This window comes from Crocodylus siamensis, chromosome 5 (assembly GCF_052110815.1).
Source record: "Crocodylus siamensis isolate JL-2025a chromosome 5, ASM5211081v1, whole genome shotgun sequence".
Lineage (NCBI taxonomy): Eukaryota > Metazoa > Chordata > Crocodylia > Crocodylidae > Crocodylus > Crocodylus siamensis.
In genome coordinates, this window is record NC_143399.1 from 178,038,768 (window position 1) to 178,051,735 (window position 12,968).

Consider the following 12,968-nt stretch of genomic DNA (forward strand, 5'->3'; position numbering starts at 1 on the left):
ATTTGAAGTAGACCTTCAGACAATTTTTGAGCCAAAACCAAAAACACCCTAAACTCAATCATTGAACTCCAGTATACTTACGATGCTATAGTGTGTGCACATTTGAAGTAGACCTTCAGACAATTTTTGAGGACTTTATCGAGACATACAAGAAAATGGGACTGACACACAACATTCAGAAGACTAAAGTCCTCCATCAACAAGCTCCTTAATGAGCAGACCCCTGCTTCACCTGGTACTGGCTACGGGGGACGACCTAATCGGCGACCTAGTGATTGATGGGAAGTTGGGTGACAGCAACCACGAGCTGATCACCTTCACCATCCACCGTAAAGCTGGCAAGTCAGTCAGCAACACAGAAGTCCTTGACTTCAGAAAAGCCGACTTTGATAAGCTCAAGAGGCTAGTCAGTCAGGCCCTCAGGGACCATGACCCCAGGGAGATGGGAGTTCAAGAAGAGTGGTTGCTTCTCAAGGAAGCGATCCTCAGTGCACAAGCTAAATCTATTCCAACATGGAGGAAAGGCAGCAAGAAGGCACAGCAGCCCCCCTGGCTCTCCAGAGACCTAGCGGACCTACTGTGGCTAAAAAGGAAAGCCTACAAAGGATGGAGGATGGGATTCACCTCTAAGGAGGATTACTCCACGCTGGTCCGGTCCTGCAGGGACCAAACCAGGAAAGCCAAGGCTGCAACTGAACTCCAACTAGCTTCAGGCATCAAGGACAACAAAAAGTCCTTTTTCAGATATGTGGGGAGCCGGAGGAAAAGCAAGGGCAATGTTGGACCCCTGCTAAACCAGATGGGGCAACTGACAACTGATGCCCAGGAAAAAGCCAACCTATTAAATAGGTACTTTGCGTCAGTCTTTCATCAGTCACACGGGATGCCCATGCCTGCTATGGGACAGGGAAATCTGGGTGAGGGGGATCCCCTACCCTCCATAAATGCTGACCTCGTGAAGGAACACCTTGAGAAGCTGGATACCTTCAAGTCAGCTGGCCCTGACAATATGCACCCCAGGGTACTCAAGGAACTGGCAAGCATCATAGCCCAGCCCCTGGCATGGATCTTTGAAAACTCCTGGCGCTCTGGTGTAGTGCCCGAAGACTAGAAGAAGGTCAATGTGGTGCCGATCTTCAAAAAAGGGAGGAGAATGGATCCGGCTAACTACAGGCCCATTAGCTTGACTTCTATCCTGGGGAAGATCCTAGAAAAGTTTAGTAAGGAGGCCATCCTTGAGGGACTGGCCCAGGCTAACATTCTAAGGGACAGCCAGCACGGGTTTGTTGCGGGTAGGTCTTGTTTGACCAATCTCATTTCCTTCTATGACCAGGTGACCTATCACCTGGACAAGGGAGAAGAGGTTGATGTCATATATCTTGACTTCAAAAAAGCTTTTGATCTGGTATCCCAAGATCACCTCTTGGCCAAACTGCCCAGTTGTGGCCTTGGCTCCACCACGATCCGCTGGTTGGGAAATTGGCTTCGTGGTCGGATCCAGAGGGTTGTGATTGATGGCAGTCACTCATCAAGGTGCCCTGTGACCAGTGGGGTCCCTCAAGGCTCTGTCCTGGGACCCATACTATTCAACATCTTCATTAACGATGTGGACATTGGAGTCAGGAGTGGACTGGCCAAGTTCGCCGATGACACCAAACTTTGAGGCAAAGCATCCACACCAGAAGATAGGCGGGTGATCCAGGCTGACCTGGACAAGCTCAGCAAATGGGCGGATGAGAACCTGATGGTGTTTAACACCGAAAAATGCAAGGTTCTCCACCTTGGGAGGAAAAACCTGCAGCACACTTATAGGCTTGCCAGTGCTACGTTGGTTAGCACTACAGAAGAAAGAGACTTGGGGGTCATCATTGACCACAAGATGAACATGAGCCTCCAATGTGATGCTGCGGCTAGTAAAGCGACCAGAATGCTGGCGTGCATCCATAGATGCTTCTCAAGCAAATCCCAGGACGTCATTCTCCCTTTGTACTCGGCCTTGGTGAGGCCGCAGCTGGAGTACTGCGTCCAGTTTTGGGCTCCACAATTCAAAAGGACATGGAGAAGCTTGAGAGAGTCCAGAGGAGAGCCACACGCATGATCAGAGGTCAGGAAAACAGATCTTACGATGACAGGCTGAGAGCCACGGGACTCTTTAGCCTGGAAAGGCGCAGGCTCAGGGGTGATCTGATGGCCACCTATAAGTTTATCAGTGGTGAACACCAGGATCTGGGGGAACGTCTGTTCACCAGAGCGCCCCAAGGGATGACTAGGTCGAACGGTCACAAACTCCTGCAAGACCATTTCAGGCTGGACATAAGGAAGAATTTCTTTACTGTCCGAGCCCCCAAGGTCTGGAACAGTCTGCCAGCGGAGGTGGTTCAAGCACCTACATTGAACACCTTCAAGAGTAAATTGGATGCTTATCTTGCTGGGATCCTATGACCCCAGCTGACTTCCTGCCCTTTGGGCAGGGGGCTGGACTCGATGATCTCCCGAGGTCCCTTCCAGCCCTAATGTCTATGAAATCTATGAAACCCCAGCTCAGGTAATTCAGATTCATGATGAGACTCCTGTTAAATATCTCCCTTACCTCAGAAGCCATCTCTCACAGAAGGCTGACATCAATGAAGAAATCCAACATTGCCTCAAATGTGCATGTGCAGCTTTCTGATGCCTGAGAAAATGGGTGTTCAAAAATTGCAACCTCACATCTGAGACCAGGTTCATGGTTTATCAATAGGGCTGTGCAAAGCTTTGGTCCCTGATTCAGTATGGTAGAGATTTGGCTGGATTCAGTGGCCAAATCTCCAGATCTGAGTTGAATCAAAGAACCTTTTAATCTCTCTGAATTGAATTGGAAGCCTCCAAATTGATTTGGAGAGATTCAGAAAGATTTGGTGATTCAGACATAAATACAGCTTTAAATGTTTTTTTCTACATGCCTCTAGGTACAGGCAGCTCATGAATGCTGAGATGCTGGGGTGGATGGAGCATCCCACAGAAGCATGGGGGTGCTCCCCAGCATGCTCAGCAGTAGACACAAAGCACTTCCGGTCCATTTCTGGGTCTGCCGGAGAGTGCGCAGGTGGGCCCCCGTGCTCTCCTGGCTTGGTGACTGGTGCCTCCTGGGCCTTGGGGGACACTCAGGATCCCCCCCACAGCCAATCACCAAGCTGGAGGGGTATGGGGAACCCTCCAGCATGCTCCCCAGTGGACCTGAAAGTACTTCCTGTCCACTTCCAGGTTCACCACTGAGCACATGGGGGGGTACGCTTCTGTGGGATGCTCCATCTGCCCCAGCATCGTAGTGTTCATGAGCCACGCTTGGTACCTCGAGGTACGTAGAAAAAACATTGAAAGCTGTGTCGATGACCAAATCACTGATTCTCCAAAACACCATTGAATCTTCCGATTCAGATTAGGCCAAATCGAATCAGGGACAGTGATCTGTCAAATCACTGGCTCTGATTTGGGCTGAATCCGAATTGAATAGGGCCCGTTTTGCGCAGCCCTATTTATCAAGCCATTGTGATCCCTAATTTACTGTAGAAAGCTGAGACGTGGACAATGTACAGGAGACACCTCAAGTCACTGGCATGAATGCCATGTGCTCCTGGAGGCTGGCGTGGCACAGCGAGCTCCCGCAGGTGGTGGCAGCACTGTCAGGTGTGGAACAATGGTGGCTGTAAGCACTGAGCTCCCACAGGCAGCAACAGCAGTGGGAGCCAGCAGCAATTGGAGACCATCCACAGATGCCACCAGTGGTGTCAGCAGCAGAGGTGTGGGGCGGGGGTGAGCAGCAACTGCCCACAGGCACCACCAGCAGTGTCGGTGATTCCTTTTTGCAGGGGGTGCATCGCCAAGTTCAGAGGGTATGCATGCACACCCCCCTACACATGGCCAGTGGTCACTGGACAAGTACCAACAATGCTGCCTGCAGAATATTTTTGAAATCCAGTGGGAAGACAGATGCATCACCGTTAGTGTCTTCTCACAAGCAAGTACCATGAACATTGAGGCATTGATCATCCAACATCAACTTTGCTGGACTGGCCACGTCATCTAGATGTCCAACTCCAGACTTCCAAAGCAAGTTTTAGTCTCCAAGCTCAGTCAAGGGTGGGATTCAACACCGACAAGTGCAAAGTGACGCACCTGGGGAGGAACAACCGGCACCATACCTACAGGTTGGGGAACTCCCTTCTTGTCAGTACAGAGGCAGAAAAGGATCTTGGAGTCATTATTGACTCCAAGATGAACATGGGCCGGCAGTGTGGGGATGCAGTCAGGAAGGCCAACCACACCTTGTCATCCCTCTATGCGGCACTGGTCAGGCTGCAGCTGGAGTACTGCATCCAGTTCTGGGCGCCGCACTTCAAGAGGGATGTGGACAACATGGAGAGGGTCCAGAGGAGGGCCACTGGCATGATGAGGGGGCAGCAGGTGAGGCCCTATGAGGAGAGGCTACGGGACCTGAACCTGTTCAGCCTCCAGAAGAGAAGGCTGGGGGGGGGGGGTCTAGTGGCCTGTTACAAACTAGTCAGGGGGGATCAGCAGACACTGGGGAAGTCCCTGTTCCCCCAAGCACTGCCAGGAGTGACCAGGAATAATGGTCACAAGCTGGTAGAGGGCAGATTTAGGCTGGATATCAGGAGGCGCTACTTCACGGTCAGGGTGGCTAGGATCTGGAACCAACTTCCAAGAGAAGTGGTGCTGGCTCCTACCCTGGGGGTGTTTAAGAGGAGGTTAGATGAACACCTTGCTGGGGGTCGTTTGACCCCAGTAATCTTTCCTGCCGTGGCAGGTAAGACTAGATAGTTTACTCAGGTCCCTTCCGACCCTAGAAATTATGAAACTATGAAACTAAGGTATATGCTGAAGTGGAGGACAGAGAAAGTGCTTGAAGGGTATTTTCAAAGCCAACTTGAAAAAATGCAACATCAGTATCAACCTGTGGGTGACTGTCGCCCAGGACTGCCCCAAATGGAGGAAGAGTCTGCTGAAAGGATCTCCGTACTTTGAAGCCTTATGATGAAAACAGGAAATGGAAAAGCAGGAGCAGCAGAAACAGTGTGTTATGGACTGAATCAAGAATCCAGAGCCAATCACCCCACATGGAAACACATGCCTAAGTTGCAGCAGGGTCTGTTGACCCTGAAATCAGCCTCATCATAAATCTTTGCACCCACATATAAGACAATGTAATGGGCTGCATGCTGGCAGCCAGGATCAGTTAGCTAGCTGACAACAAGCCACCCATGTAAGGGGCCTCAGCTGGCAGGCAATCAACAATAATGTGGGAAAGTTGACTGGCAGACTAGATATAAAAGGACTGGAAGAGAAAGTGAAAGGAAAGAATGAAGAGGTGGAAATGTTTGCTTGAAGTGGGAGGACTCCTTAAAGAAAGACTACAGGGTGAGAACTAACCTATGCTGGGGAATGTTTATTTTGGATTGCTTTATATTTGCAACTGAGCCCGGTGCTGCAGAGTAACTCAGGGCTTTGAATCTTGTATTGCAAATGGCATGTTTTCTAGATCTCATCTAGATAAAATAGCTTTTAGGGTTTTTTTTCTTTAATTGTCCTACAAATATTGTCCCACAATGCTCCTGTCACTCCTTGTTGACAACAGTTATGTCAAAGTCACTAACTGTAATTGAATACTCAGACTGTCTTGGCTATAAAGTACCTATGCTAACTTTCCAAAAGAGAAATGTATTGCAATAGAAAGTGGTTAGTATTGCCTATATATGACTGTAGTCATCAATGTCCCATTTCACTTTGTTATTGTAAATGAAAGCTTTTGTGAGCTGGTTTTTGCTATTATACAGAGGGCATCCTGGAAGCTTGCTAAGAAAATGTTTAATCTATAAAATCTAATTCATACTAATAGATTCCTAAATACCAAAATATTGTGTTCTTTAAAATAAGTACTTCCCATACAGGAAATATACAATGCGAATATGCATATTTAGGAATGCCAGTAGTTTTCCAAAGAAGAAAAGAGGCTTTCCTTTGATTATTCTTTCATATGTACAGCATTTTTAGTTCAACTGCAGCATGCTTTTGTAAGGATAACTGTTTGATCTAGCCCAGGGCTGTCCAACTGATGAACTTGATCTGAGAACATTATTAGAAAAATGTAATTTTATTTAAGCCAGCTTCTTGGCTCTGTGTTTTAGGAGGTTGGCTTCTTTGTCCTTGTAATGCTTTAGTCTCATTATGATGGTAAGCATAGGAAAGCCAACATCTGCAGAAAGTTTGGTAAAATCTGCGGAAATATTTGTGCTCCAAAGCTTTGTACTTTTTTGCAGGTTTTATTTGTATTTTCCATTCTACTTGGAACCAGTCTTCTATTTTAGTATCAGATAACAGTATATGACACAAAATGAGTCATTCATGTTGTTTATTATATTATGAACCTGAAAGTGCCTTTAAAGCTCTGAACCTTGTTATTTTAAAACAAAAGAAAAACAAGTCGGGAAAATCATACACAAAAGGCCATCACTCCTTGCTAAAAAGTGTGAATATAATCTTGTCCTAATTTCCAAGAAAAGAAACAAATGACTCAAGTTATTCATGTATTCAAAAGAACAAATGATAAGATATTAGACTGAAAATCAAAGAGCCTGATTTTGAAAGAGACCTTGGTTCCATCTTCCTGTTTTGTACTTACCAGTAAAGGTAAGTATTATTTTATGTGTAACCTGACATCACTTACTCTTGAAGCAAATTGTCTCTCTGGTTGCCATTTGATATGCACAAACATAAATAATATCAATTGAGCCAAGTGAATAAGTTTCTTTTAGACTGGGTGCTGTTTTTGTCTGAGAGAAGAATATCTGTATAACAAAGTTGCTCCAGTTTAGCGAAATTGTTGTAACATTAGGCAAATTATATATGTAACAAGGTCTAAATGAACTCAGTTAAACAAGTGCAAGTTCGCCTGATTTTGGAGAACACATATATTTGAAATCTATTCCTAATTTCTCAAAATTCACATTTTCCCCAGCTTTATGGAATTTCTATTTCCCCCAGTAAACTGCAAAAAATCATATAGCTGAAATCTTGTTTTGGCAAAAGGGGAAACTGGGGGGAGGGGAGGGGCAGTAGGCAGTCAAATACTGCAGGTCCTGGATATACTACAAGAGCATTGGTCAGTAGACAGACTGACAGGCAGACAGTGATGTAACAAGCTGGAATTCTCCCTGACAGGGTACAGACATAATAACTGCATCCCTATTCAACGATACAGATATAAGCTGTTATGATTCCACCTGAGCCAGCATGGCTGGGGGGGGGGGGGTCTGTGTGTGTGGGGAGGGAGGGGGCTTCACCCCTCCGCTGCCTGGCCTAGCTGGCCAGCATATACCCCCTGCCTCAGCCCTACCCCCTGCCAGCAGCCATCTGTCTGGGATTGGGAAGAGCAGAGTCCCCTACCATGCAGGGCTCCCAGCTATGCTGACTCGGATCTGGACGTGCCAGGTCCATGTGGTGGCAGCCTAGTTCAGAAGTTCAGTAGACCAATCTAATCTAAATCACTTCAGTGTGATATTACATTCATTCAGGTCTGTCTTAGACCAGGTTCAATTTAAACCAGTCTATGCATGCTAACCTTCTGTACTGTTACAGGTTTAGACTGGTTTTCAGTCACTTATACTGAATTATGTATAATGTCTGCACCTGGCCTTGATGCCTGGTATTTTCTTTCAGTGATGATACTTTAATTCTATAGTCAAGTAATCTCTTAGTCTTCTGTCTCATAACCTACATGAATCAAGGCCCTTAGGTCTCTCATAAGCTATGTTCTCCAGCCACTGACTATTCTTTGTGCTTCCTTTTGGTTTCCTCCTCACATTTTTAAAAGGTGTTGAAATTTTGGACACCAGAACTGTAAACTGTATGAAATATTGTGGTATTCATCTGATTCAAGCTGTATACAGAAGTATAGCAATCCTTAGCTCTTTACTGTCTTGTTGATACCTCCAAAGGTCACGGATGACTACTTTTTGAGATCAGTCACTTAGCTAGTTGTTATCTATTCAGTGTGTGCTTTAGCATACGGATGCTCATAGATTTGGAGTTATTTCAAAAGAGGAATGTTTCAAAAGTGCAGCAAACATAACATTTCATTGGCTACATGTGGACAAGCTGCTACTGTTAAAAAATGTAGGAAGCCTTTACCAACTCAAGTTATAGACATTTTGCTACATTTGCATTGTTCCCAGTTTGTCCATATGAAACAATTAAAATGTAATAGCCATTGTTCTTTTGAAATGGCTTCAAATGTATGTGTGTCTGTAACCTTATAGTAGTATAACTAAGGATGAGCAAGCAGGACACTTCTCTTAGTACCAACAGAAGGGGCACAATATTGGTGGCTGCCACCACTGTTAGCCTGATTGCTGCCACTGTGCTGACTACCAAGGCACAAAAACTGCTTGTTACACCTCTCTTGCTTTAATAACACTGTATATTGTGTATCTCAGAATATCCCATGGTACTAAGTCACACAACTTACAAAAGTCTAAAACGACTGCATTTATACAGTGCCTGCTATTAGCTAAATTTGCAGTCTCTTAAAAAAATGAAATCAGGTTTTCTCGACAAGATCTTTTTAGTATATATTTATATTGACTGGTTTTAATTGTAATCCTATCCTGTACTTTATCAGTTGTGTCCAATTGAACCAGCTTCTTAATTATTTTGCCCAGGACTGATGTTAACCTAATTGTCCTTTAGTTATCTGAGTCTTCCTTCTTATCCTTTTGGGTATTGGTAATTATCTACTTACACCAAGGTTGCAGGTTTGATTCCTGTATGGGGCACAGGACCTTTCCTGCCTCAGGCAGGGGGTTGGACAAGATGACCTCTTGAGGTCCCTTCCAGCCCTACTTCTCTATGATTTCTCTGATTAGCACTCTTTCAGGCATCTGGAATTTCCTCATTATTTCAAGATGAACATCAGCAAGCTAGAGAGCTCCTCAAACATCTCTTTACTCACTCCTCAGTGCCAGTTGTCTGGACCTGCTGATTTAAAATAATAAAATTGTGCTTGATAGAGAATTGAATACTGATGGATTGGGAAAGTACTCTGTCATCCTTCTCATATGGTACAAGCCTATCATTCTATTTCTTTCCAAATAAAGAACAGACACATTTATTGAATACTCTTGCCTCTTCTGTATCATTATTTTTACCATACCCAGGTGATAATGTAAATGTTGATAGAGAAGAGGCAAATCATACTGAGATAAAATAAAACTAAAAGCAATTTTTTTCAGGCTGCATTGAAACTTTTTCAGTCATTTTGTATCCTTTTTACAACATGTTTCTTTAGAATTTCTGATTTATGTGTTGAGGACCACAATTACGTTAATTCAGGTTGTTCTGTTATTTTTAGATGAATTTGTTGATGTAAATTTTACAATTAAATTTGCATCAATCTGTTTTGTCTTCCAGATTCCTGTCTCAGTGACACAGATAAGTTCAGCCAACCACCCAGTGAAAGTGGGACTCTCGGATGCGTTTGTGGTGGTGCATAGGATTCAGCAAATTCCCAGTATGTAGAATGTAGTGGGGTGTGTCACTATGGAGGTGGGGAAACCAATTTAAGGAGTTTGCATAAAGAGTGATTTAAAAGAACAACAAATCATTTAGCTAATTCTAGCTTGTGAATTCAAATGTAATTGTATTTGGTTTATACTTCCTGCTCTGGTTTTCTGTTTCATAGTTTCTTGTAAGCTTAAGTAAACTTAAGTAAATAAAATTAAATGGTTAGGCAAATGAAGTAAAATTAAACCATTAACCAATATAATTTTGTTTTTGATAAGATATTCCAATTTAGTTGCTGGAATACAGTTTTTAGTAAAACTGAAGAAGTAACATAGGATCCCTCTGCACCCAAGTGAAAAACAGAAAAGTTGTCTAAATGGACAGTCCTTCTTAAAATGTACACCATATTCTAAATGTCAAATACCTAATACCTTTCAGTGTGGGTGAAAGAAAAATGATTTAGGAATTAACAAGTGTCTTGAGTTCACAAAATCTTGTCACCATAACACAGTTAGAATTTTTATTTTCTCTGAGGTTTTATACATTATAAATGGCTTTACATAAAATTAAAAATAGTCATCCCCATTACTTTATTATGGCTGTTTACATACATGGTCCTTGCTCTTTCAGTTCTAGAGTTGCCTCCTTATGGATTCCAATGCACACTCAGTTTTCCAACTCCTTAGGAAAGTACACGTGTATGTGTGTGTTTGCATCTGCACTTCAAGGCAAATTGCTAGGTTCATCATGTGGAAGTCCCATGGCAGCAGGCAGTGTTTGGGAGGGAACTGATTGGTAGCCTAAAACTTTCTCTTGTCCTGTGGTCTGACCACAAAGTTCCCACAGTGGGTGCTGCAGAGAGGTGTAAGCCACAGTGAAAACTGTTGTAGACTGAGCTGATTCAACTCATCCCCAAGGCAACCTGTGGAGTAGGCTCATGTGGAAGTTAAGGCTGCCTTCATCAGTCAGAATATCCTGTCTATTCCTGCACTTGCAGGGGCAATTGTGAACTAAATCTATCACAATGAAAAATGATAACACTATCATAAGGAATTGGGCAGAATGTTTTATCAAAACATTTTGATATGTTTTACAAAGATGATTATGTGCTTTTATTCACACTGTACTTTTTATGGTGCAGAGTAGTTAATAACCTCCCAGTTGGAGTAAATAAGGACTACAAGTGCTCCCTGCTTCTTGGGATAGGCCCTAAAGGCTTTATCCAATATCTTTCATGTTGGCTGAACCAGTTCAGTTTATTTGACTCCAGACTAACAGTGTAAGGGCCAAATTCAATTTGATTTGTTAAGTACCTCAATAGCACCTTAGTGTTTAGTCACTGAAGTTCCAAAGACAGATTTAAATCAGCCCTGCTCCACCACCCACAAAAATCATTAGACACCTCTTTTTTCCCTTCAGCTCCCAACATGCTTATATTAAAAATTCTGTGAATGTTTGAAAGTATTGCAGATGGTACTGCCAGATGTACCATGATCCCTAATGTCCCTAATGCTTGTTTGAGCTCTTTTGGAATTCATACTGTTGCTAAACCTTTGGAGAGATGTCTGCCAGTGGATAAAGCTTGAATGAGCTTAACTTGCATTGACAGCAGCAAATGCTGCTCAAAATTCACAATAGTGAATAACTATTCACAATAGTGAATAGTTATTCACCTTTGTCCAATACCTTAGTGGTTAAAGCCTTGTCCAGGAAATGGGAGACTTATATTTCCCATGTCCCAGGAGAATGTCCTAACTTTGCCATACTATCAAAGAGGCTCTGTGCCTCTTATTGATGCTAGACCAGTGGACAGCAAAAAGTACCAGTACCAAGGGGTGAGAAAAAAGAAAGCAAAAACCATGATTGTAGCTCTAAATTTTAGTGTCCCTGCTGCCAGGATTAGTTGCATGTTATAACCAATGACTTTGTATGCTAAAATGCCCCTGGAAGCAGGGATCAGAACCTTAGACTTCCCTCTCCAAAGGGAGTTCTCTTATCACTGGGAGATAACACACACCCTTTTGTTCACTCTCTTTCTTGTACCATGAATCTTGCCTTATTGGCTGCTCAGTTTCAACCCCATCTCCCAAGAAGGGGAAGATGTGGCAAGTCTAAAGTATCATAGAAAATTAGGGCTGAAAGGGACCTCAGGAGGTCATGTAGTCCAACTGCCTGATCAAAGCAGCACCATCCCCAAGTAGATCATTCCAGCCAGGGCTTATTGAACCAGGCCTTAAAAACTTCCAAGGATGGAGGTTCAATCACCTCTCTAAGTAACCCACTCCAGTGCTTCACCAACTTCCTAGTGAGAAAATTTTTATTAACACCCAACCTAAACTACTGTTGCTGCAACTTGAGACCATTGCTTCTTATTCTGTCATTTACCAGAACTGATAACAGCCTAGTTCCATCCTCTTTGGAACCACCCTTCAGATAGTTAAAGGCTGCTATCAGATGAAATCTTCTCTTCTGCAGACTAAATAAGCCCAGTTCTCTCAGCCTCTCCTCAGAAGTCATGTGCCCCATCCCTGAACCATTTTCATTGCTGTATGCTAGACTGTCTCCAACTTGTTCACTAGAGCTGTGCAAAGCTTCAATCACTGATTCAATTCAGCAGAGATTTGGCTTGTTTGGTGGCCAAATCTCTGAATCTGAATTGAATCAGGAGACCCTTTAATCTTTCCACATCAAATTGGAACCCTCCAAATCAATTTGGAAAGAGTTGGCGATCCAGAAGAAGGCACAGCTTTAAATGTTTTTTCTACATACCTCTAGATAGCAGGCAGCTCATGAATACTGTGATGCTGGGGCAGATGGAGCATCCCACAAAAGCATGGGAGGGTCAGAAACATGCTCAGCAGCAGACCCGGAATGAACCAGAAGTACTTCCAATCCACTTCCGGGTTTGCCGGGGAGTGCACTGGGGAGCCCATCTGCACTCTGCCCAGCTTGGCAACTGGTGCCTCTGGGGTCTCGGCTGATCACCGAGCTGGGGGTACACGGGGGGGGTGCGGGGGCGGGGCCAGTGTGCTCCCCAGCAGACCTGGAAGTTCTTCCGATACACTTCTGCGTTCACCACCAAGCATGCAGGGCGGGGGGGAGGGGGGAGCACACTCCTGTGGGATTCTCCATCCACCCCAGTATCGCAGCATTCATGAGCCATGCCTGGTACCTGCAGGTATGTAGACAAAACATTTAAAGCTGTGTCTATGGCTGAATCACTGATTCTCCAAATCAGCATCTTCTAGCTAAAAGGGAGGCATACAACCAATGGAAGGGAGGGGCCATCACCAGGGAGGACTATACTGCAATTGCTCGGACATACAGGGGGGCAGTCAGGAAGGCCAAGGAGGAGAAAGAACTGAAACTAGCTACCCAGATCAAGGACAACAAGAAGTCCTTCTTTAAATACA

General features: G+C 44.3%; 1 protein-coding gene across 2 annotated transcripts in view; it reads left to right on the top strand.

The window, feature by feature from the left end:
* PLXDC2 (plexin domain containing 2) overlaps positions 1-12,968 on the top strand; it is a 489,434-nt gene that overhangs the window by 363,965 nt on the left and 112,501 nt on the right. For both annotated transcript variants that reach the window (XM_090047262.1, XM_090047263.1), the window contains one exon: positions 9,463-9,562. In XM_090047262.1, coding sequence (XP_089903388.1) covers positions 9,463-9,562 — 100 coding nt within the window. The remainder of the gene's footprint in view (positions 1-9,462; positions 9,563-12,968) is intronic.